Here is a 26,934-nt window from a genome sequence, read left to right as displayed (position 1 = left end):
TCAACTAACGTGAAATCAATTATTTTTTACTTTAAGTTAAAAGTTGAGTAAAAAAAGAGTAAATGCCCTAACATTGATGCCTTTTTTCAAATCCAATTAGATATACACTTTGATTCAATGTCATCAACACATAGATTCTTTACTCCAGTTGAAATGACGTGGAAACAACGTTGATTCAACCCATTTTCTGCCCAGTGGGGAGCAACAGAGCATCTGCAATGTTATGTCATCCCAGGGCTGTGTGTACTCTAGAACTGTTCTCACAGCGCAGTACCCCGGAGGGGAAGGTGGTTTCCCTACTTCCAATGGGTCTGATCTGAGAGACAGGCCGCAGTCTGGACAGGATAGTTATCACTGCAACTCTTTAAAAACAAAGGATCTTTTGTAATATACGTTTCACGTTATCATATTACTAGAGATTCTGATAAACTGAGCCTCGGGTATTGTGGTGGAAGCTGTTTTCTACTACCCTCTTCCTGTAGAGAGAGGATAAAGGCGTGACATTGGCACTGCCTTGGTTTCAACCATAGAGAATGATAGAGAAAACATCCTTATATAGTTCTATTATGGCGTCTGTACGTGCATGGGAAACGCCAATGAGGCAATCTCCATTTTAAAGGAGTCCATTTTTTTATTTTATTTTTACGATTGGCTGATCCCTCCTGGTGAGCCAATGAAGTTGAAATGTCCCACCCAGTTGAAATGGTGGAAGCCCTCAATGGTGCTGCGCATTTTGACGACGGCCTTTTTGCCACTAGAGACCTCTATCATTGTCTATGGTTTGAACAATTCTGACTGCAGAGAGGGGGACGCGGAGACGCGCGTCGTACCGTCGATAGCCTTATTAGCATAGCCGAGCATACGCCACGATACACATGCTGGGGCAACGAACAGTGAAGACACTACAGACAGACCGGACAATACCGACAACTTAAAGGATACAATAATGCCGAGCCGTCCACCCCGCGACTAGGCTGGACGGCTAGCGGTGCATCTCTGAGAGACGCTGAGGGAAACGGCAGGGGTATCCTCCCATTTCCACGTTTACATTTGAGCCTGTCCTCACTCTCTGTTGTGTTTCTTTGGACATGTCCTCGCTAAATATAGACTACGACGAAGACCAGAGATGGGTTCCTACACACGTCCAGGTCACCGTTCTGCGGGGCAGGGGCTTGCGGGCGAAGGGCAAACACGGTACCAGCGACGTCTACACCATTATCCAGGTGGGCAAGGAGAAATACTCCACTTGTGTTCTGGAAAAGACCACTGTTCCCGAATGGAAGGAGGAATGTTCTTTCGAGTTGTTACCGGGTGTTCTGGAGCAGGTTGGGGACGGGGGCGCATACCCCCCCGGGAGCAGCGACTTGGTCCTGACGGTGATGCACCGGGCGCTCATGGGACTGGACGTGTTTCTGGGCCAAGCCGTGATCCACCTGGATAAGGTGTTTCAGGACAGAATATGCATGAAAAACGAGTAGGTTTCATTTTTTTGAGGTTTGAAGTCTTTTTGCTGTATATTCCATTTGATTTCAGCGCTTCAGGGAAACGAGAGAACACCGGCCCTGTCCTGCATGGTGGTCTGTTCTAGAAACAGTCTCGCAGTGTATCAAAGAGAGAGATTTTTTTTTAAACTCCCAAAGCCTTACATTGTACGACAACATTAGTCAACTTTACGTTTCTTTTAATTGGGTTTAGAGGGTTTATTCTAAAGTTGACTTCTATAAACACAACAACTGTCAGATCATTCTGCAGCTTCAACCCAGGGCCTCTGCACTACCAGACACGCCCTCTACATGCAGCCAGACATCACAACTAGTTTGTCAAACAGACTATGAAGAGGGGACTATGCTATTTGATAACACGGCTGTCTAGAATGGCTATTACTTTTCAGGCTGTGTAAGGCTACGTGAGGTTAGCCTACAGAGGTGGGCTATGATGAGGGAGGTTAGCCTACAGAGCTGGGCTATGATGAGGGAGGTTAGCCTACAGAGCTGGGCTATGATGAGGGAGGTTAGCCTACAGAGCTGGGCTATGATGAGGGAGGTTAGCCTACAGAGCTGTGTTATGATGAGGGAGGTTAGCCTACAGAGCTGGGCTATGATGAGGGAGGTTAGGCTACAAGAGGTTTACCTACAGAGCTGGGCTATGATGAGGGAGGTTAGCCTACAGAGCTGGGCTATGATGAGGGAGGTTAGCCTACAGAGCTGGACTATGATGAGGGAGGTTAGACTAAAGAGCTGGGCTATGATGAGGGAGGTTAGCCTACAGAGCTGGGCTATGATGAGGGAGGTTAGCCTACAGAGCTGGACTATGATGAGGGAGGTTAGCCTACAGAGGTGAGCTATGATGAGGGAGGTTAGCCTACAGAGCTGGGCTATGATGAGGGAGGTTAGCCTACAGAGCTGGATTATGATGAGGGAGGTTAGCCTACAGAGCTGGCCTATGATGAGGGAGGTTAGCCTATAGAGCTGGGCTGAGGGAGGTTAGCCTACAGAGCTGGCCTATGATGAGGGAGGTTAGCCTACAGAGCTGGCCTATGATGAGGGAGGTTAGCCTACAGAGCTGGGCTATGAGGAGGGAGGTTAGGCTCCAGGAGGTTAGCCTACAGAGCTGGGCTATAATGTGGGAGGATAGCCTACAGAGCAGGGCTATAATGAGGGAGGTTAGCCTACAGAGCTGGGCTATGATGAGGGATGTTAGCCTACAGAGCTGTGCTATGATGAGGGAGGTTAGCCTACAGAGCTGGGCTATGATGAGGGAGGTTAGCCTACAGAGCTGGGCTATGATGAGGGAGGTTAGCCTACAGAGCTGGGCTATGATGAGGGAGGTTAGCCTACAGAGCTGGGCTATGATGAGGGAGGTTAGCCTACAGAGCTGGGCTATGATGAGGGAGGTTAGCCTACAGAGCTGTGTTATGATGAGGGAGGTTAGCCTACAGAGCTGGGCTATGATGAGGGAGGTTAGGCTACAAGAGGTTTACCTACAGAGCTGGGCTATGATGAGGGAGGTTAGCCTTCAGAGCTGGGCTATGATGAGGGAGGTTAGCCTACAGAGCTGGACTATGATGAGGGAGGTTAGACTAAAGAGCTGGGCTATGATGAGGGAGGTTAGCCTACAGAGCTGGGCTATGATGAGGGAGGTTAGCCTACAGAGCTGGACTATGATGAGGGAGGTTAGCCTACAGAGGTGAGCTATGATGAGGGAGGTTAGCCTACAGAGCTGGGCTATGATGAGGGAGGTTAGCCTACAGAGCTGGATTATGATGAGGGAGGTTAGCCTACAGAGCTGGCCTATGATGAGGGAGGTTAGCCTATAGAGCTGGGCTGAGGGAGGTTAGCCTACAGAGCTGGCCTATGATGAGGGAGGTTAGCCTACAGAGCTGGCCTATGATGAGGGAGGTTAGCCTACAGAGCTGGGCTATGAGGAGGGAGGTTAGGCTCCAGGAGGTTAGCCTACAGAGCTGGGCTATAATGTGGGAGGATAGCCTACAGAGCAGGGCTATAATGAGGGAGGTTAGCCTACAGAGCTGGGCTATGATGAGGGATGTTAGCCTACAGAGCTGTGCTATGATGAGGGAGGTTAGCCTACAGAGCTGGATTATGATGAGGGAGGTTAGCCTACAGAGCTGGCCTATGATGAGGGAGGTTAGCCTATAGAGCTGGGCTGAGGGAGGTTAGCCTACAGAGCTGGCCTATGATGAGGGAGGTTAGCCTACAGAGCTGGCCTATGATGAGGGAGGTTAGCCTACAGAGCTGGCCTATGATGAGGGAGGTTATGCTCCAGGAGGTTAGCCTACAGAGCTGGGCTATAATGAGGGAGGTTAGCCTACAGAGCTGGGCTATGATGAGGGAGGTTAGCCTACAGAGCTGGGCTATGATGAGGGATGTTAGCCTACAGAGTTGTGCTATGATGAGGGAGGTTAGCCTACAGAACTGGGCTATGATGAGGGAGGTTAGCCTACAGAGCTGGGCTATGATGAGGGATGTTAGCCTACAGAGCTGTGCTATGATGAGGTTAGCTTACAGAGCTGGCCTATAATGAGGGATGTTAGCCTACAGAGGTGGGCTATGATGGAGGTTAGCCTATAGAGCTGGGCTGAGGGAGGTTAGCCTACAGAGCTGGGCTGAGGGAGGTTAGCCTACAGAGCAGGGTTAGGCTACAGGAGGTTAGCCTACAGAACTGGGCTATGATGAGGGAGGTTAGGCTACAGGAGGTTAGCCTCCAGAGCTGGGCTAGGCTACATGATGTTAGCCTACAGAACTGGGCTATGATGAGGTTAGCTTACAGAGCTGGCCTATGATGAGGGATGTTAGCCTACAGAGGTGGGCTATGATGAAGGAGGTTAGCCTATAGAGCTGGGCTGAGGGAGGTTAGCCTACAGAGCTGGGCTGAGGGAGGTTAGCCTACAGAGCAGGGTTAGGCTACAGGAGGTTAGCCTACAGAACTGGGCTATGATGAGGGAGGTTAGGCTACAGGAGGTTAGCCAACAGAGCTGGGCAATGGTGAGGGAGGTTAGCCTACAGAACTGGGCTATGATGAGGGAGGTTAGGCTACAGGGAATTAGCCTACAGAGCTGGGCTATGATGAGGGTGGTTAGCCTATAGAGCTGGGCTATGATGAGGGAGGTTAGCCTACAGAGCTGGACTATAATGAGGGAGGTTAGGCTACAGGAGGATAGCCTACAGAGCTGGGCTATAATGAGGGATGTTAGCCTACAGAGCTGGACTATAATGAGGGAGGTTAGGCTACAGGATGGTAGCCTACAGAGCTGGGCTACAATGTGGGATGTTAGCCTCCAGAGCTGGGCTATGATGAGGGATGTTAGCCTACAGAGCTGGCCTATGATGAGGTTAGCCTACAGAGCTGGCCTATTATGAGGGATGTTAGCCTCCAGAGCTGGGCTATGATGAGGGATGTTAGCCTCCAGAGCTGGGCTATGATGAGGGAGGTTAGCCTCCAGAGCTGGGCTATGATGAGGGATGTTAGCCTCCAGAGCTGGGCTATGATGAGGTAGGTTAGCCTACAGAGCTGGGCTATGATGAGGGATGTTAGCCTCCAGAGCTGGGCTGAGGGAGGTTAGCCTACAGAGCTGGGCTATGATGAGGGAGGTTAGCCTACAGAGCTGGGCTATGATGAGGGATGTTAGCCTCCAGAGCTGGCCTATGATGAGGGAGGTTAGCCTACAGAGCTGGGCTATAATGAGGGATGTTAGCCTCCAGAGCTGGGCTATAATGAGGGAGGTTAGCCTACAGAGCTGGGCTATAATGAGGGGTGTTAAGCCTCCAGAGCTGGGCTATGATGAGGGAGGTTAGCCTACAGAGCTGGGCTATGATCAGGGAGCTTAGCCTCCAGAGCTGGGCTATGATGAGGGATGTTAGCCTCCAGAGCTGGGCTATGATGAGGTATGTTAGCCTCCAGAGCTGGGCTATGATGAGGGATGTTAGCTTCCAGAGCTGGGCTATGATGAGGGATGTTAGCCTCCAGAGCTGGGCTATGATGAGGGATGTTAGCCTCCAGAGCTGGGCTATGATGAGGGATGTTAGCCTCCAGAGCTGGGCTATGATAAGGGATGTTAGCCTCCAGAGCTGGGCTATAATGAGGGAGGTTAGCTTCCAGAGCTGGGCTATAATGAGGGAGGTTAGCCTCCAGAGCTGGGCTGAGGGTGGTCTGCTTTTCTTACCGGAAATGTGGTCCTAATTCTGTTCTTCTATGCAGAGAGTAATTCTAAATTCCAGAGGTGGAATAACATGTTATTCTCTGTAGTCTGTATTGTGGCCCCAGGCAGGACTATGGCAGGATGTGAAATTACTGGGGATTAGAGTTTGTCCCAGTTCTCAGGATAATCCACTGGTCTCATGGCCTGAAAGCTCTGATTGGCATCCCAAATGGCACGCTATTTAGTTTATAGCGGAATACTGTTGACCAGGGCCCGTGGGGGGTGGGGCCTGACCAGGGCCCGTGGGGGGTGGAGCCTGACCAGGACCCGTGAGGGGGATGGAGCCTGACCAGGACCCATGGGGGGTGGGAGGGGGGAGGATGGAGCCTGACCAGGGCCCGTGGGGGATGGAGCCTGACCAGGACCCATGGGGGGGATGGAGCCTGACCAGGACCCATGGGGAGGATGGAGCCTGACCACGGCCCGTGGGGGGGATGGAGCCTAACCAGGACCCGTGGGGGGGATGGAGCCTGACCAGGACCCGTGGGGGGGATGGAGCCTGACCAGGACCCGTGGGGGGGATGGAGCCTGACCAGGACCCGTGGGGGGGATGGAGCCTGACCAGGACCTGTGGGGGGGATGGAGCCTGACCAGGGCCCGTGGGGGGGATGGACCCTGAACAGGGCCCGTGGGGAGGATGGAGCCTGACCAGGACCCATGGGGAGGATGGAGCCTGACCAGGCCCGTGGGGGGGATGGAGCCTGACCAGGACCCGTGGGTGGGATGGATCCTCTGTGTTGTTGGAGCCTATTTACAACATAGTGTTGTTGTAAAGCCTATCCTTCCTTCGATGGATCACAGACAGAGTGCTGTAGTTTAGTGATGAACAGCGAAGAACTCCCTCTATGAACATTCCAGTAATATTGTCACCTCCCATTCAGTTATTTGTGCTCAGGCCTGTCATATCAGCTGTCCACTGTTTGAGGAGTTTTGGTCACTAATTTAGGAGACCATTCGTTGTGAAAAGCTGACGTCTTGTTTTTGACATGTCATTGACTACACACCGATGGACTTTAAGATAAATATGTAGACAAACCTTTTATACAGTGGTCTGTTAGGCTGGTAGACAAACCTTTTATACAGTGGTCTGTTAGTTTGGTATCTGGGTAGCAGTGTCTCTTTCTGCATATGTTAACATATGATAGAAGTCCATAGGAAGGATATCTGAATGATGAGGGGAAACCTCTCTCTTTCTTGTCCCTTCAGTCTGTCCGTCCTTGTAAACAACATTACAGAATGTGCAGGCTGTACCATTTACCACAACTGGAGATGAAATGTAGCCTGGTTCGGGATCTGTTTGTGCTCATTGTGATTTGGGAATCACAATTGGCCCAGCGTCGTCCTGGTTTGGCCTGGGGTAGGCCGTCATTGTAAATAAGAATGTGTTCTTGTTTGTGTCACGTTTGGCATGACAATCAGTAACAGACTGGCATTCAGGCTACATGAAATGGCACGAGAGGATAATCCTAAAGAGTTTAATGAGAGGTCAGTTGTCATTGTTGTGCAAAGTTGTAGTGACGACCCGGGCCTGCCTCATACTATTAGCTGATAGACGTAGGGACGACCCGGGCCTGTCTCATACTATTAGGTGATAGACGTAGTGACGACCCGGGCCTGCCTCATACTATTAGGTGATAGACGTAGTGACGACCCGGGTCTGTCTCATACTATTAGGTGATAGACGTAGTGACGACCCGGGCCTGCCTCATACTATTAGGTGATAGACGTAGTGATGACTCGGGCCTGTCTCATACTATTAGGTGATAGACGTAGTGACGACCCGAGCCTGTCTCATACTATTAGGTGATAGACGTTGTAGTGACGACACGGGCCTGCCTCATACTATTAGGTGATAGACGTAGTGATGACCCGGGCCTGTCTCATACTATTAGGTGATAGACGTTGTAGTGGCGACCCGGGCCTGTCTCATACTATTAGGTGATAGACGTTGTAGTGACGACCCGGGCCTGCCTCATACTATTAGGTGATAGACGTAGTGACGACCCGGGCCTGTCTCATACTATTAGGTGATAGACGTAGTGACGACCCGGGCCTGCCTCATACTATTAGGTGATAGACGTAGTGATGACCCGGGCCTGTCTCATACTATTAGGTGATAGACGTAGTGACGACCCGGGCCTGCCTCATACTATTAGGTGATAGACGTAGTGACGACCCGGGCCTGTCTCATACTATTAGGTGATAGACGTAGTGACCACCCGGGCCTGCCTCATACTATTAGGTGATAGACGTAGTGACGACCCGGGCCTGCCTCATACTATTAGGTGATAGACGTAGTGACGACCCGGGCCTGCCTCATACTATTAGGTGATAGACGTAGTGACGACCCGGGCCTGCCTCATACTATTAGGTGATATAAAGTGCATTCGGAAAGTTTTCAGACCCCTTTTCTTTTCCCACATTTTGTTGTGTTACACCCTTATTGTAAAATTACTTTTAAAAATCCTCAACCTACACACAATACCCCATAATAACGAAGTGAAACGGGTTTTTAGAAAGTTTAGCAAGGTTTAACATTATTTTTTCATTATTCAGACTCTTTGCTATGAGATTCAAAGTTGAGCTCAGGTGCATCCTATTTCCATTGATCATCCTTGAGATGTTTCTACAACTTGATTGGAGTCCACCTGTGGTAAATTCAATTGATTGGACATGATTTGGAAGGTCGAAGGAATTGTCCGTAGAGTTCTTAACTGACTAGCCTGGTTTTAAATTGAGAGACGAGTTCGTAGAGTTCTTAACTGACTAGCCTGGTTTTAAATTGAGAGACAAGCTTAAATGTTCTATACTGACCATAATATTCTCTTGTCTGACCGCTTGATGATGACCAGTTTCTCACACGACTGGCCTATCTGGGTGATGTTTTTATCGCCTGAATGATCTGAATCTAGGATTACAGGGACTCTCCACAACTATATTCAATGTGCGGGATAAAATTGATAAAATCTAGGCTATGATTAGGAAGTTGGAGCTCTTCTCTGTCTACATTAACAAGGACAACACACAGGTCTTTCCATCATTGTGTGATTTTTGTTGTTGTTTTTGCGTGCATATTAACTCAATTTCATCAGAAGCCACTGACAGATTTCCTGATAGGGCTGCGCTCAGTGTATCCTGCCTTGGCAAATCGTGCTGTTAAGACACTGATGCCCTTTGCAACCATGTGCCGATGTGAGAGCGGATTCTCGGCCCTCACTAGCATGAAAACTAAATACAGGCACAGACTGTGTGTGGAAAATGATTTAAGACTGAGACTCTCTCCAACACAACCCAACATTGCAGAGTTATGTGCATCCTTTCAAGCACACCCTTCTCATTAACCTGTGGTGAGTTATTCACAATTTTCTATGAAGAAATACTGTTTTATATCTAAGATGGTTAAATAAAGAGAACAATTATTTATTATTATTATTTGTGCCCTGGTCCTATAAGAGCTCTTTGTCACTTCCCACGAGCCGGGTTGTGGCAAAAAAAAAACACACTCATTCTTATGTTCAATAAATCTGTGTGTGTGTGGCAGGCTTACAATGATGTCAAAAAACAACATTTGAGAGTGCTCTGACCCTGGTGCTAGAGGGAGTACAGCTGGAGGTTGAATGTTTGAAGGGTTACGGGACTATGAACAGTTTGGTAACCACTGGTTTAGAGAATAAGAGGGCGGAGGATGTTGTAGATGGTTTATAGAATGAGGGAGGAGGAGGAGGATGTTGTAGATGGTTTATAGAATGAGGGAGAGGAGGAAAGAGGAGGATGTTGTAGATGGTTTATAGAATGAGGAAGAGGAGGATGTTGTAGATGGTTTCTAGAATGAGGGAGAGGAGGATGTTGTAGATGGTTTATAGAATGAGGGAGAGGAGGATGTTGTAGATGGTTTATAGAATGATGGAGAGGAGGAAAGAGGAGGATGTTGTAGATGGTTTATAGAATGAGGGAGAGGAGGATGTTGTAGATGGTTTATAGAATGAGGGAGAGGAGGATGTTGTAGATGGTTTATAGAATGAGGGAGAGGAGGATGTTTTAGATGGTTTATAGAATGAGGGAGAGGAGGATGTTTTAGATGGTTTATAGAATGAGGGAGGAGAGGATGTTATAGATGGTTTATAGAATGAAGGAGATGAGGAAGGAGGAGGATGTTGTAAATGGTTTATAGAATGAGGGAGGAGGATGTTGTAGATGATTTATAGAATGAGGGAGAGGAGGATGTTGTAGATGGTTTATAGAATGAGGGAGAGTAGGAAGGAGGAGGATGTTGTAGATGGTTTATAGAAGGAGGGAAGAGGATGTTGTAGATGGTTTATAGAAGGAGGAGGATGTTGTAGATGGTTTATAGAAGGAGGGAAGAGGATGTTGTAGATGGTTTATAGAAGGAGGAGGATGTTGTAGATGGTTTATAGAAGGAGGGAAGAGGATGTTGTAGATGGTTTATAGAAGGAGGGAAGAGGATGTTGTAGATGGTTTATAGAAGGAGGAGGATGTTGTAGATGGTTTATAGAAGGAGGGAAGAGGATGTTGTAGATGGTTTATAGAAGGAGGGAGGAGGATGTTGTAGATGGTTTATAGAAGGAGGGAAGAGGATGTTGTAGATGGTTTATAGAAGGAGGAGGATGTTGTAGATGGTTTATAGAAGGAGGAGGATGTTGTAGATGGTTTATAGAAGGAGGGAAGAGGATGTTGTAGATGGTTTATAGAAGGAGGAGGATGTTGTAGATGGTTTATAGAAGGAGGAGGATGTTGTAGATAGTTTATAGAAGGAGGGGGATGTTGTAGATGGTTTATAGAAGGAGGAGGATGTTGTAGATGGTTTATAGAAGGAGGGGGATGTTGTAGATGGTTTATAGAAGGAGGGAGGAGGATGTTGTAGATGGTTTATAGAAGGAGGGGGATGTTGTAGATGGTTTATAGAAGGAGGGGGATGTTGTAGATGGTTTATAGAAGGAGGAGGATGTTGTAGATGGTTTATAGAAGGAGGAGGATGTTGTAGATGGTTTATAGAAGGAGGGAGGAGGATGTTGTAGATGGTTTATAGAAGGAGGGGGATGTTGTAGATGGTTTATAGAAGGAGGGGGATGTTGTAGATGGTTTATAGAAGGAGGGGGATGTTGTAGATGGTTTATAGAAGGAGGGGGATGTTGTAGATGGTTTATAGAAGGAGGAGGATGTTGTAGATGGTTTATAGAAGGAGGGAGGAGGATGTTGTAGATGGTTTATAGAAGGAGGGAAGAGGATGTTGTAGATGGTTTATAGAAGGAGGGAAGAGGATGTTGTAGATGGTTTATAGAAGGAGGAGGATGTTGTAGATGGTTTATAGAAGGAGGATGTTGTAGATGGTTTATAGAAGGAGGAGGATGTTGTAGATGGTTTATAGAAGGAGGAGGATGTTGTAGATGGTTTATAGAAGGAGGTGGATGTTGTAGATGGTTTATAGAAGGAGGGGGATGTTGTAGATGGTTTATAGAAGGAGGAGGATGTTGTAGATGGTTTATAGAAGGAGGGAGGAGGATGTTGTAGATGGTTTATAGAAGGAGGGAGGAGGATGTTGTAGATGGTTTATAGAAGGAGGGGGATGTTGTAGATGGTTTATAGAAGGAGGGGGATGTTGTAGATGGTTTATAGAAGGAGGGAGGAGGATGTTGTAGATGGTTTATAGAAGGAGGGAGGAGGATGTTGTAGATGGTTTATAGAAGGAGGGAGGAGGATGTTGTAGATGGTTTATAGAAGGAGGGAGGAGGATGTTGTAGATGGTTTATAGAAGGAGGGAGGAGGATGTTGTAGATGGTTTATAGAAGGAGGAGGATGTTGTAGATGGTTTATAGAAGGAGGAGGATGTTGTAGATGGTTTATAGAAGGAGGGGGATGTTGTAGATGGTTTATAGAAGGAGGGGGATGTTGTAGATGGTTTATAGAAGGAGGGGGATGTTGTAGATGGTTTATAGAAGGAGGGGGATGTTGTAGATGGTTTATAGAAGGAGGGGGATGTTGTAGATGGTTTATAGAAGGAGGGAGGAGGATGTTGTAGATGGTTTATAGAAGGAGGGGGATGTTGTAGATGGTTTATAGAAGGAGGGAGGAGGATGTTGTAGATGGTTTATAGAAGGAGGAGGATGTTGTAGATGGTTTATAGAAGGAGGGAAGAGGATGTTGTAGATGGTTTATAGAAGGAGGGGGATGTTGTAGATGGTTTATAGAAGGAGGGAGGAGGATGTTGTAGATGTACGTGCTGCTCTATATGTATCATGCAGAACAGAACGATGCAATGCATCTTCATAGTGCAGGTTGAGGTCGAGAGAGATGTAGTTTATTAATCAACCCTGTCTGTCTGTCCTCCATTTCTAGACTGCTTAACAACATGAACTAGCATTTGCAATTAACTAGCCAGTCTTTTGAAAGACTTGACCACTAGTCCATTACATGATATAACATAACTAACTATATTGTGAGAGTGGTGAACAGTAGTTAACTAGTTTAACTAGGCAAGTCAGTGAAGAACAAATTCTTATTTATAATGACGGCCTACACCGGCCAAACCTGGACGACGCTGGGCCAATGGTGCGGCGCCCTACGGGACTCCCGGTTACGGCCGACTGGGATACAGCCTGGATAGTAGTGGGGGAGGGGCTCTCATCACATCCAGATGTGGAATGTGTTTCTCCTCCCATGTCCATTGTGGTTTCTGACTTTACAGCCTGTCCCACTGAGGAGGCTGTAGTTTACAGCCTGTCCCGCTGAGGAGGCTGTAGTTTACAGCCTGTCCCGCTGAGGAGGCTGTAGTTTACAGCCTGTCCCGCTGAGGAGGCTGTAGTTTACAGAATATTGCCTACATAGTGTACTTCTCTGGTCAACTATACTGTATAGGACTCTGGTCAACAGTAGGGCACTATACTGTAAAGGACTCTGGTCAACAGTAGGGCACTATACTGTAAAGTACTCTGGTCAACAGTAGGGCACTATACTGTATAGGACTGGTTAACAGTAGGGCACTATACTGTAGAGGACTGGTCAACAGTAGGGCACTAGGGACGGAGACGTGAGGTCTCCAGCTCTGCTTACTCCAAGAACAATGTAAAACTACTGTACCTACAGGACTACAGGATATCTGACTGATCCTACTGTTCTACCAACCCCTGACTGAACCTACTGTTCTACCAACCCCTGACTGATCCTACTGTTCTACCAACCCCTGACTGATCCTACTGTTCTACCAACCCCTGCTATACAGAGTGAGGTGGAAGCAGTATGTCTGACTGAACCTACTGTTCTACCAACCCCTGACTGATCCTACTGTTCTACCAACCCCTGACTGATCCTACTGTTCTACCAACCCCTGCTATACAGAGTGAGGTGGAAGCAGTATGTCTGACTGATCCTACTGTTCTACCAACCCCTGACTGATCCTACTGTTCTACCAACCCCTGACTGATCCTACTGTTCTACCAACCCCTGCTATACAGAGTGAGGTGGAAGCAGTATGTCTGACTGATCCCACTGTTCTCCCAACCCTGCTATACAGAGTGAGATGGAAGCAGTATGCCTGACTGATCCTACTGTTCTACAAACCCCTGCTATACAGAGTGAGATGGAAGCAGTATGTCTGACTGATCCTACTGTTCTACCAACCCCTGCTATACAGAGTGAGGTGGAAGCAGTATGTCTGACTGATCTTACTGTTCTACCAACCCCTGACTGATCCTACTGTTCTACCAACCCCTGACTGATCCTACTGTTCTACCAACCCCTGACTGATCCTACTGTTATACCAACCCCTGACTGATCCTACTGTTCTACCAACCCCTGACTGATCCTACTGTTCTACAAACCCCTGCTATACAGAGTGAGGTGGAAGCAGTATGTCTGACTGATCCTACTGTTCTACCAACCCTGCTATACAGAGTGAGATGGAAGCAGTATGTCTGACTAATCCTACTGTTCTACCAACCCCTGCTATACAGAGTGAGGTGGAAGCAGTATGTCTGACTGATCTTACTGTTCTACCAACCCCTGACTGATCCTACTGTTCTACCAACCCCTGCTATACAGAGTGAGGTGGAAGCAGTATGTCTGACTGATCTTACTGTTCTACCAACCCCTGACTGATCCTACTGTTCTACCAACGCCTGCTATACAGAGTGAGGTGGAAGCAGTATGTCTGACTGAACCTACTGTTCTACCAACCCCTGACTGATCCTACTGTTCTACCAACCCCTGACATATCCTACTGTTCTACCAACCCCTGCTATACAGAGTGAGATGGAAGCAGTATGTCTGACTGATCCTACTGTTCTACAAACCCCTGCTATACAGAGTGAGGTGGAAGCAGTATGTCTGACTGATCCTACTGTTCTACCAACCCCTGCTATACAGAGTGAGGTGGAAGCAGTATGTCTGACTGATCCTACTGTTCTACCAACCCCTGCTATACAGAGTGAGGTGGAAGCAGTATGTCTGACTGATCCTACTGTTCTACCAACCCCTGACTGATCCTACTGTTCTACCAACCCTGCTATACAGAGTGAGGTGGAAGCAGTATGACTGACTGATCCTACTGTTCTACCAACCCCTGACTGATCCTACTGTTCTACCAACCCCTGACTGATCCTACTGTTCTACCAACCCCAGCTATACAGAGTGAGGTGGAAGCAGGATGTCTGACTTAACCTTTTACCCCTTGTCTTACCAGAGCTCACTGGCGCACGAAACTCTGAAGCCCCAGAGTAGTTGATACAATAATGCAAGTTTGCTATGGCCAAGACCCAGTTGATAGTTAGTTTGCTATGGCCAAGACCCAGTTGAGAGTTAGTTTGCTATGGCCAAGACCCAGTTGATAGTTAGTTTGCTATGGGCCAGACCCAGTTGATAGTTAGTTTGCTATGGGCCAGACCCAGTTGATAGTTAGTTTGCTATAGGCCAAGACCCAGTTGATAGTTAGTTTGCTATAGGCCAGACCCAGTTGATAGTTAGTTTGCTATAGGCCAAGACTCAGTTGATAGTTAGTTTGCTATAGGCCAGACCCAGTTGATAGTTAGTTTGCTATAGGCCAAGACTCAGTTGATAGTTAGTTTGCTATAGGCCAAGACCCAGTTGATAGTTAGTTTGCTATAGGCCAGACCCAGTTGATAGTTAGTTTGCTATAGGCCAAGACTCAGTTGATAGTTAGTTTGCTATAGGCCAAGACCCAGTTGATAGTTAGTTTGCTATGGGCCAGACCCAGTTGATAGTTAGTTTGCTATGGGCCAGACCCAGTTGATAGTTAGTTTGCTATGGGCCAGACCCAGTTGATAGTTAGTTTGCTATGGGCCAGACCCAGTTGATAGTTAGTTTGCTATAGGCCAAGAACCCAGTTGATAGTTAGTTTGCTATGGGCCAAGACCCAGTTGATAGTTAGTTTGCTATGTGCCAGACCCAGTTGATAGTTAGTTTGCTATGGGCCAGACCCAGTTGATAGTTAGTTTGCTATGGGCCAGACCCAGTTGATAGTTAGTTTGCTATGGGCCAGACCCAGTTGATAGTTAGTTTGCTATGGGCCAGACCCAGTTGATAGTTAGTTTGCTATAGGCCAAGACCCAGTTGATAGTTAGTTTGCTATAGGCCAGACCCAGTTGATAGTTAGTTTGCTATAGGCTAAGACTCAGTTGATAGTTAGTTTGCTATAGGCCAGACCCAGTTGATAGTTAGTTTGCTATAGGCCAAGACTCAGTTGATAGTTAGTTTGCTATAGGCCAAGACCCAGTTGATAGTTAGTTTGCTATAGGCCAGACCCAGTTGATAGTTAGTTTGCTATAGGCCAAGACTCAGTTGATAGTTAGTTTGCTATAGGCCAAGACCCAGTTGATAGTTAGTTTGCTATGGGCCAGACCCAGTTGATAGTTAGTTTGCTATGGGCCAGACCCAGTTGATAGTTAGTTTGCTATGGGCCAGACCCAGTTGATAGTTAGTTTGCTATGGGCCAGACCCAGTTGATAGTTAGTTTGCTATAGGCCAAGAACCCAGTTGATAGTTAGTTTTCTATGGGCCAAGACCCAGTTGATAGTTAGTTTGCTATGTGCCAGACCCAGTTGATAGTTAGTTTGCTATGGGCCAGACCCAGTTGATAGTTAGTTTGCTATGGGCCAGACCCAGTTGATAGTTAGTTTGCTATGGGCCAGACCCAGTTGATAGTTAGTTTGCTATGGGCCAGACCCAGTTGATAGTTCAAGTTAGTTTGCTATAGGCCAAGACCCAGTTGATAGTTAGTTTGCTATGGGCCAGACCCAGTTGATAGTTAGTTTGCTATGGGCCAGACCCAGTTGATAGTTAGTTTGCTATAGGCCAGACCCAGTTGATAGCTAGTTTGCTATGGGCCAAGACCCAGTTGATAGTTAGTTTGCTATGGGCCAGACCCAGTTGATAGTTAGTTTGCTATGGGCCAGACCCAGTTGATAGTTAGTTTGCTATGGGCCAGACCCAGTTGATAGTTGAAATTATTTGCAGCCGGGAAATGCCAATTTAATTTATAGAATTTATTTGGCAATAGAAGTAACTTTTATATTTGTTTTAGATATAATTTAGATGAACCAGATGAGACGTGAAGATGTTATTGTAATTCAAATTAAACACTGCCTCTCAAAAGTGCATACGAACATTTAAAGACAAGTTTCATGCAATTCTATTCATTTCTCCATGGGGCAATGATACATTTCTGCAGTTTTTAAAGTGAATTGTGAAGTGCAATTTTACACATTTCTCCATGGGCGCTGAGAAATGTTTGCACTTTTAAAGCAAATCTGCAATTCTACACATTTCTCCATGACTTATGCCATGTTAATTACATCTGTGCGCGAGTGACTAACAAAATCAAAGGGGGTCCCCTGTAGGTCAGGCATATTCCCTGCGTGACCTACCGGTCGGTATTCAGACATCATTACTACAAGTTTAAATAGCTGGGTATAATAACTTACCAATCTAAAAATTGTTACTTGATTTTATTAAAACAGGGTGTGTCTATGGAAAAATACATACAAATAATTCAATAGTGGAACATTTCCCCTCAGTTAAATGCCTCTGGATGCTGCTCATCAGTGGCAGTTATATTTCCATTTGTTAAACTATCTCTGTTAGACGGGCTGTAGCGTCAATGTTAAACCGCGACGCCAGTGAATGGTAGTTTTCTCCCTTCGGTGTGGATCAGAGAGGGAGTGAGGAGCCTGCGTCCCAATTGGCACCCTATTCCTTATAAAGTGCACGTCAGAAGTAGTGCACTATAAAGGGAAAAGTGCTATTTGTTTGGTACGCAGACAGGAGATGGTCTCGGATGGGGAGATGGGGACAGGGTGGAGTGTTGTGGTTTCCTGTTTTAGGGAGATTCCGGAACAGATGGGGAGTGTTTTACAATCTGTCTGTACAGACTCCCAGAAATGCCCAGGAGCAGGCAGCCCCATACCCGTCCTTCTGCCCCACACCCATCCTTCTGCCCCACACGCGTGCTTCTGCCCCACTACAGACCTATACTGTCTCTCCTGTGTGTCTGACCCATACCCGTCCTTCTGCTCCACTACAGACCTGTACTGTCTCTCCTGTGTGTCTGACCCATACCCGTCCTTCTGCTCCACTACAGACATGTACTGTCTCTCTCCTGTGTGTCTGACCCATACCCGTCCTTCTGCCCCACTACAGACCTGTACTGTCTCTCCTGTGTGTCTGCCCCATACCCGTCCTTCTGCCCCACTACATACCTATACTGTCTCTCCTGTGTGTCTGCCCCATACCCGTCCTTCTGCCCCACTACATACCTATACTGTCTCTCCTGTGTGTCTGCCCCATACCCGTCCTTCTGCCCCACTACAGACCTATACTGTCTCTCCTGTGTGTCTGCCCCATACCCGTCCTTCTGCCCCACTACAGACCTGTACTGTCTCTCCTGTGTGTCTGCCCCATACCCATCCTTCTGCCCCACTACAGACATGTACTGTCTCTCCTGTGTGTCTGCCCCATACCCGTCCTTCTGCCCCACTACAGACCTGTACTGTCTCTCCTGTGTGTCTGCCCCATACCCGTCCTTCTGCCCCACTACAGACCTGTACTGTCTCTCCTGTGTGTCTGCCCCATACCCGTCCTTCTGCCCCACTACAGACCTGTACTGTCTCTCCTGTGTGTCTGCCCCATACCCGTCCTTCTGCCCCACTACAGACCTATACTGTCTCTCCTGTGTGTCTGCCCCATACCCGTCCTTCTGCCCCACTACAGACCTGTACTGTCTCTCCTGTGTGTCTGCCCCATACCCGTCCTTCTGCCCCACTACAGACCTGTACTGTCTCTCCTGTGTGTCTGCCCCATACCCGTCCTTCTGCCCCACTACAGACCTGTACTGTCTCTCCTGTGTGTCTGCCCCATACCCGTCCTTCTGCTCCACTACAGACCTGTACTGTCTCTCCTGTGTGTCTGCCCCATACCCGTCCTTCTGCCCCACTACAGACCTATACTGTCTCTCCTGTGTGTCTGCCCCATACCCGTCCTTCTGCTCCACTACAGACCTATACTGTCTCTCCTGTGTGTCTGCCCCATACCCGTCCTTCTGCTCCACTACAGACCTGTACTGTCTCTCCTGTGTGTCTGCCCCATACCCGTCCTTCTGCTCCACTACAGACCTGTACTGTCTCTCTCCTGTGTGTCTGCCCCATACCCGTCCTTCTGCCCCACTACAGACCTGTACTGTCTCTCCTGTGTGTCTGCCCCATACCTGTCCTTCTGCCCCACTACAGACCTGTACTGTCTCTCCTGTGTGTCTGCCCCATACCCGTCCTTCTGCTCCACTACAGACATGTACTGTCTCTCTCCTGTGTGTCTGACCCATACCCGTCCTTCTGCCCCACTACAGACCTGTACTGTCTCTCCTGTGTGTCTGCCCCATACCCGTCCTTCTGCCCAACTACAGACCTGTACTGTCTCTCTCCTGTGTGTCTGCCCCATACCCGTCCTTCTGCCCAACTACAGACCTGTACTGTCTCTCCTGTGTGTCTGCCCCATACCCGTCCTTCTGCCCCACTACAGACCTGTACTGTCTCTCCTGTGTGTCTGCCCCATACCCATCCTTCTGCCCCACTACAGACCTGTACTGTCTCTCTCCTGTGTGTCTGCCCCATACCCGTCCTTCTGCCCCACTACAGACCTATACTGTCTCTCCTGTGTGTCTGCCCCATACCCGTCCTTCTGCTCCACTACAGACCTGTACTGTCTCTCTCCTGTGTGTCTGCCCCATACCCGTCCTTCTGCTCCACTACAGACCTGTACTGTCTCTCCTGTGTGTTCCAGTTCCAAAACTATTTGCCTTAACAGCAGTTCTACTTTTGATTACATTTTAGTTTTGTGAGTTTTTGAAAAACATTTTATTCAAGCATCACATGATTCTATGCAGCTGCAAGGCCACAAATAGACCATGCAGCTTTATTTTGCACATAGCAAAGATTGCAACTATTTGAACAACATGGAGAACAGAAGCTGTAGACCATGTTGATCCACACTCAAGTATAATTTGTTTGCGCTTTTATTGAAAATGAAACACAGAAATATCTCATTCATTCAATAAGTAGGAAATCCGGAATCCTCCAACAAGGACTTCTGGAAAATAAAAAACATGTTGGGAAACCCTAGTTTCAGATGTTACGGTCGGGAAAAGTATTGTACTGTTTCAGATATATTGTTAATACCAGGCTATGTTCTGTACTGTTTCAGATATATTGTTAATACCAGGCTATGTTCTGTACTGTTTCAGATGTATTGTTAATACCAGGCTATGTTCTGTACTGTTTCAGATGTATTGTTAATACCAGGCTATGTTCTGTACTGTTTCAGATGTATTGTTAATACCAGGCTATGTTCTGTACTGTTTCAGATGTATTGTTAATACCAGGCTATGTTCTGTACTGTTTCAGATGTATTGTTAATACCAGGCTATGTTCTGTACTGTTTCAGATGTATTGTTAATACCAGGCTATGTTCTGTACTGTTTCAGATGTATTGTTAATACCAGGCTATGTTCTGTACTGTTTCAGATGTATTGTTAATACCAGGCTATGTTCTGTACTGTTTCAGATATATTGTTAATACCAGGCTATGTTCTGTACTGTTTCAGATGTATTGTTAATACCAGGCTATGTTCTGTACTGTTTCAGATGTATTGTTAATACCAGGCTATGTTCTGTACTGTTTCAGATATATTGTTAATACCAGGCTATGTTCTGTACTGTTTCAGATGTATTGTTAATACCAGGCTATGTTCTGTACTGTTTCAGATATATTGTTAATACCAGGCTATGTTCTGTACTGTTTCAGATGTATTGTTAATACCAGGCTATGTTCTGTACTGTTTCAGATGTATTGTTAATACCAGGCTATGTTCTATACTGTTTCAGATGTATTGTTAATACCAGGCTATGTTCTGTACTGTTTCAGATGTATTGTTAATACCAGGCTATGTTCTGTACTGTTTCAGATGTATTGTTAATACCAGGCTATGTTCTGTACTGTTTCAGATGTATTGTTAATACCAGGCTATGTTCTGTACTGTTTCAGATGTATTGTTAATACCAGGCTAAGAACTGTCTGGGTAACACTGCTTCTCCAACACGCTTCTCCTTCCTTCCACTGTGCATTATTAAATCAACACAATTTATTATAGAGGCAAAATAATGCTTAGAAACATGATTTCTTATAGCAACAGAATAATGCTTAGAAACATGATTTCTTATAGCAACAGAACAATGCTTAGAAACATGATTTCTTATAGCAACAGAACAATGCTTAGAAACATGATTTCTTATAGCAACAGAACAATGCTTAGAAACATACTGGCACTTGACTCCCCTCTGCCTGTCTCTCTGCCCCTGTATGTCCCCCCCATTCCCTGCGCTTGAGCTAAAGCATGCGTACTACTACTAATAATGCTGTCAGGTGTGTTACTAAAGGGATGTATAACGTATCTACAGCATACAGTTGAAGTCGGAAGTTTACATCCACTTAGGTTGCAGTCATTAACTCGTTTTTCAACCATTCCACAAATGTCTTGTTAACAAACTATAGTTTGGGCAAGTTGTTTAGGACATCTACTTTGTGCATGACACAAGTCATTTTTCCAACAATTGTTTACAGACAGATTATTTCACTTATAATTCACTGTACCACAATTCCAGTGGGTCAGAAGTTTACATGCACTAAATTGACTGTGCCTTTAAATCAGCTTAGAAAATTCCAGAAAATGATGTCATGGCTTTAGAAGCTTCTGATAGGCTAATTGACATCCGTTGAGTGGATGTTTCAAGGCCTACCTTCAAACTCAGTGCCTCCTTGCTTGACACCATGGGAATATCAAAAGAAATCAGCCAAGACCTCCACAAGTCTCGTTCATCCTTGGGAGCAATTTCCAAATGCCTGAAGGTACCACGTTCATCTGTACAAACAATAGTACGCAAGTATAAACACCATGGGACCATGCAGCCGTCATACCGCTCAGGAAGGAGACGCATTCTATCTCCTAGAGATGAACATACTTTGGTGCGAAAAGTGCAAATCAATCCCAGAACAACAGCAAAGGACCTTGTGAAGATGCTGGAGGAAACGGGTACAAAAGTATCTATATCCACAGTAAAACGAGTCCTATATCGACATAACCTGAAAGGCCATTCAGCAAGGAAGAAGCCACTGCTCCAAAACCCCAATAAAAAAGCCAGACTACGGTTTGTAACTGCACATGAGGACAAAGATGGTACTTTTTTGGAGAAATGGCCTCTGGTCTGATGAAACAAAAATAGAACTGTTTGGCCATAATGAACATCGTTATGTTCGGAGGAGAAAGGGGGAGGCTTGCAAGCCAAAGAACACCATCCCAACCGTGAAGCATGGGGGTGGCAACATCATGTTGTGGGGGTGCTTTGCTGCAGGAGGGACTGGTTTAAGACATCAGTCAGGAAGATAAAGCTTGGTTGCAAATGGGTCTTCAAAATGGACAATGACCCCAAGCATAGATTTCCAAGCTGATTTAAGTAAAAGGTTTAACTAGGACACTCAGGAACCTTCAGTGTCGTCTTGGTAAGCAACTCTTGTAGATTTGGCCTTGTGTTTTAGGTTATTGTCCTGCTGAAAGGTGAATTCATCTCCCAGTGTCTGTTGGAAGCAGACTGAACCAGATTTTCCTCTAGGATTTTGCCTGTGTTTATGGCAAGCATACCCACAACATGATGCAACCACCACCATGCTTGAAAATATAAAGAGTGGTACTCAGTGATGTGTTGGATTTTCCCCAAACGTACCGCTTTTTATTCAGAACAAAATGTTTGTTTCTTTACCAATTTGTTTGCAGTATTACTTCAGTGCCTCATTGCAAACAGGATGCATGTTTTGTAATATGTTCTATTCTCTACACGCTTCCTTCTTTTCACTCTGTCAGTTAGGTTAGTATTGTGGAGTAACCACACTTGTTAATCCATCCTCAGTTTTCTCCTATCACAATCATTAAACTCTGTAACTGTTTTAAAGTCACCATTGGCCTCATGGTGAAGTCCCTGAGTGGTTTCCTTCCTCTCTGGCAACTGAGTTAGAAAGCACGCCTGTGTTTTTGTAGTGACTGGGTGTTTTGATAGAATGAATAACTTCACCAGGGATATTCAATGTCTGCTTTAAAAAATACACATCCTGCCCTTCTTTGCGAGTCATTGGAAAACCTCCCTGGTCTTTGTGGTTAAATCTGTGAAATTCACTGCTAGACTGAGGGACTTTACAGATAAGTGTATGTGTGGGGTACAGAGATGAGGTAGTCATTCAACCATCATGTTAAAAACTTACTGCACACGGAGTCCATGCAACTTATTATGTGACTTGTTAAGCACATTTTTACTCCTGAACTTATTTAGCTAATTGTAGACTTGCTTAATAAAGGGATTGAATACTTATTGACTCAAAATACATTTCAGCATTTCTTTTGTAATTCATTTGTAAAAAAAACATTCTAAAACATGAATCTACTTTGTGGAGTATTGTGGAGTATTGTGTGTGTAGATCAGTGACACAATCTCAATTTAAACTATTTTAAATTCAGGCTGTAACACAACAAAATGTGGAATATGTCAAAGGGTGTGAATACTTCCTGATATGATGGTATGCAATGACACGCTGCATGACTTGTTCTTCCACCACACCTTGATTACAATGACAACACGGCTTCTATTTTTGTCTGAATACAGAAGAGCTGATCTTTAAGAACATCTATTAGAGGTTTTTCAGGCAGTTTTCTTTCTAACTGGGCCTTTAGAGGGCTTTTGTCATTGACGAGAGGGACTGGGATGAAATTTAAATTGACATGATATGTAGATAAACTTTTCAATTGACATTTGTGAAGGGAATGTAATGCGCCTAGAGGAGTCAGTAGGCTATGAGCATTCATTGCAAACTATTAAACTATTAGCTAAGATTTAAACCTTTTTTGTAATGCATGTGGCACTTGAATAATGCAACAATTCACAAGCAAAAAAAAAAAAGTATTTTTTTTTCAGGACCCTGTCTTTCAAAGATAATTTGTAAAAATCCAAAACTTCACAGATCCTCATTGTAAAGGGTTTTAAACACTCTTTCCCATGCTTGTTCAATGAACAATAAACAATTAATGAATATGCACCTGTGGAACGGTCCTTAAGACTCAAACAGCTTACAGACGGTAGGCAATTCAGGTCACAGTTATGAAAACTTAGGACACTAAAGGGGCCTTTCTACTGACTATGAAAAACACCAAAAGAAAGATGCCCAGGGTCCCTGCTCATCTGCGTGAACGTGCCTTAGGCATGCTGCAAGGAGGCATGAGGACTGCAGATGTGGCCAGGGCAATCAATTGCAATGTCCGTACTGTGAGACGCCTAAGACAGCGCTACAGGGAGAGAGGACGGACAGCTGATCGCCCTCGCAATGGTGTGCTGACCATTGTTCACTCGTCTTGGAATACCAGATGGTCAAATGCCGACCCTTCTATCCTCCCGAGAGAGTTTTCATCTGTTATCATGATTTCTGTATACATTCCACCTCAGGACAAGAAAAACAACAAGCTGGCACTTAACAAACTGTACAAAGCTATAAACAAGAAGGAATACATTAGTGCTGAGCGATTTAACCGACGTTTTCACATCTGTAATCATTAAGTGCTTTGAAAGGTTGGTTATGACACATCAACTTCATCATCCCAGATAGCCTATTGCTCTCCACACTGCCTTCACCCACTTAGATGAGATGAATACCTATGTGAGAATGCTGTTCATTGACTATAGCTCGGTGTTCAACACCATAGTCCCCTCCAAGCTCGTCACCAAGCTTGACCCTGGGACTGAACACCTCCCTCTGCAACTAGATCCTAGACTTCCTGATGGGCTGACCACAAGGGTAGCGAACATCACCTCCTCCACACTGACCCTCAACACGGGGGCCCCACAGGGGTGTGTGCTTAGTCCCCTCCTGTACTCCCTGCTCACCCACAACTACGTGGCCACACATGACTCCAACACCATCAAATCTACTGACGACGCAACGGTGGTAGGCCTGACCACTGGTGACGATGGGACAGCCTACAGGGAAGTTCGGTGACCTGTCAGTAAGACCAAGGAGCTGATCGTGGACTACAGGAAAGGAAGGCGAGTACGACGGGGCTGCATTGGAGCTGGTCGAGAGCTTCAAGTTCCTTGGTGTCGAAATCACTAAGGACTTAAAATGGTCCACACACACGCAAACAGTCGAAAAGGCGGCGCACCTGCACCTCTTCCCCCCTCAGGTGGAAATGGCTCTTCATGCCGACTCTATACACACGCTAATATACCATCTTAATTTACGCTGCTGCTACTCTGTTTATCTATCCTGATGCCTAGTCACCTAGTTAGCCCTATACTTATCTAACCCTGCCACTCCATTATCCATTGGAAATATGGCACTGACTCTGGAACTGACCCTGTACATCTATGGTTTACTTTCTCATGTTCTTATTTCTCGTGTGTTTTTGTTCTACTTGACTTTTTTGTGTGTATTTTATTGATTGTTGGGAAAGTTAGCAAGAAAGGCATTTCATTGTACTTGTGCACGTAACAAACTTGAAACATGAGAAGTATATTTTTAGGGAGGTTATGTGTCAGAGGTGTATTTCTGGTGGGGTAATTCTCTTTACCAGTCATAATCCTGTGTCCTGGCTGTCAGCCAGTCATATTAGAGCAGATTATACTTTCCCATGAATCATTCTGTATGTCACTGAGTTTAACTGTATCACACCAGTTTATTAGGTATACCACCCCGTTAACACAAAAATGGTTTGCGTACAGACAGTGAGTCACGTGACTTGATACATGAAACAGACAGACAGCCATCCAGGTTCGATTGAACGTTAGAATGGGGCAAAACAAGTGACCTAAGCGAATTTGAGCGTGGTATGATCGTCGGTGCCAGGCGTGCCTGTTCCAGTATCTCAGAAATATCCGACAAAAGAAAATAATTCCAGTCAGCGGCAGTCCTGTGGGCGATGAGAGGTCAAAAGAGAATGGCAAGAATTTTGCAAGCTAACATGTGGGCTACAAACAGGCAAATAACGGCATCTCGGAACGCACAACTCGTACAGATGGGCTATTGCAGCAGGTGACCACCCCGGGTTCCACTCTTATCATCTAAAAACAAGAAGAATTGGCTCCAGGGGGGTTCACCAACAATAGAGCAGTGGATAAACCTTGCCTGGTCCAACGAATCCCGGCTCCTGTTGCATCATGCTGATGAAGGATTTGGCAGTCCATGGCCCCATCCCGCCTGGTGTAATGGTTTGGGGAATGTTTTCCTGGCACACGTTCGATTTCTTTAAACCAGACAGAGGGGTCCAACCCTGTACTAGATAGGTGTACCTAATAATAAACTGGGTACATCTAGCTGGTTTTTGTATGCATCGGCAGGGCAGAACAGCAGCGTTGGGCTCAAGGAGGAAGTGTGTGTCTTTTTGTCAACAACAGCTGGTGATTGATCTCTAATATTAAGGAAGTCTTGAGGTTCTGCTCTTCTGAGTTAGAATACCTCATGATAAGCAGTAGACCATACTATTACCAAGAGAGTTTTCATCTATATTCTTCGTAGGTGTCTATTTACCACCACAGACCGATGATGGCACTAAGACCGCACTCAATGAGCTGTATAGAGCCATAAGCAAACAGGAAAATGCTCATCCAGAGGCAGCGCTCCTAGTGGCCGGGGATTTTAATGCAGGGAAACTGAAATCAGTTTAACTCATTTCTACCATGTCACGTGCAATTAGAGGTGAAAAAACTCCAAACGCATACAAAGCTCTTCCTCGCCCTCCATCTGACCATAACTCTATCCTCCTGATTCCTGCTTACATGCAAAAACTCAAACAGGAAGTACCAGTGACGCGCTCAATACGAAACTGGTCCGATGAAGCAGAAGCAAAGTACAGGACTGTTTCTCTAGCGCAGACTGGAATATATTCCAGGATTCATCCGATGGCATTGAGGAGTACACCACCTCAGTCATCTGCTTCATCAATGAGTGCATCGACGATGTCGTCCCTACAGTGACCGTACGTACATATCCCAACCAGAAGCCATGGATTACAGGCAGCATCCACACTGAGCTAAAGGCGAGAGCTGCAGCTTTCAAGGAGTGGGAGACTAATCCGGACGCTTATAAGAAGTCCCGTATGCCCTCAGACGAATTATTAAGATTGAATGCTAAATGCCTTCTATGCTCACTCAAGCAACACTGAACAATGCATGAGAGCACCAGCTGTTCCGGACGACTGTGATCACACTCTCTGTAGTCGACATGAGTAAGACTTTAAACAGGTCAACGTTCACAAGGCTGCAGGGCCAGACGGATTACCAGGACGTGTACTGCGAGCATGCGCTGACCAACTGGAACGTGTCTTCACTGACATTTTCAACCTCTTCTTGACCCAGTACCTACATGTTTCAAGCAGACCACCATAGTCCCTACACAAGAACGTCAAGGTAATCTGTCTAATTGACTATCGCCCCGTAGCACTCACATCTGCAGCCATTAAATGCTTTTGAAAGGCTGGTCATTGCTCACATCAACACCATCATCCTGGATCCACTCCCAACAGATGACTCAATCACCATCACACTGCCCTTTCCTTTCTTTCCCACCTGGACAAAAGGAACGCCTATGTGAGAATACTGTTCATTGACTAC

General features: G+C 46.1%; 1 protein-coding gene across 4 annotated transcripts in view; it reads left to right on the top strand.

The window, feature by feature from the left end:
• Positions 1-518: 518 nt before the first annotated feature.
• The window catches only part of rab11fip5a (RAB11 family interacting protein 5a (class I)), a 57,223-nt gene continuing 30,807 nt past the window's right edge, over positions 519-26,934 (top strand). For 2 of the 4 annotated variants that reach the window (XM_090209679.1, XM_090209677.1), the window contains exon 1: positions 519-1,474. In XM_090209679.1, coding sequence (XP_090065805.1) covers positions 1,089-1,474 — 386 coding nt within the window. In that variant the 5' untranslated portion in view covers positions 519-1,088. The remainder of the gene's footprint in view (positions 1,475-26,934) is intronic. The other 2 variants (XM_090209680.1, XM_090209678.1) reach the window with 2 other exon arrangements.

The sequence above is a fragment of the Oncorhynchus mykiss genome, chromosome 19, assembly GCF_057628025.1.
Source record: "Oncorhynchus mykiss isolate SJ-2025 chromosome 19, ASM5762802v1, whole genome shotgun sequence".
Lineage (NCBI taxonomy): Eukaryota > Metazoa > Chordata > Actinopteri > Salmoniformes > Salmonidae > Oncorhynchus > Oncorhynchus mykiss.
This window is presented reverse-complemented; position numbering and strand designations above follow the sequence as displayed.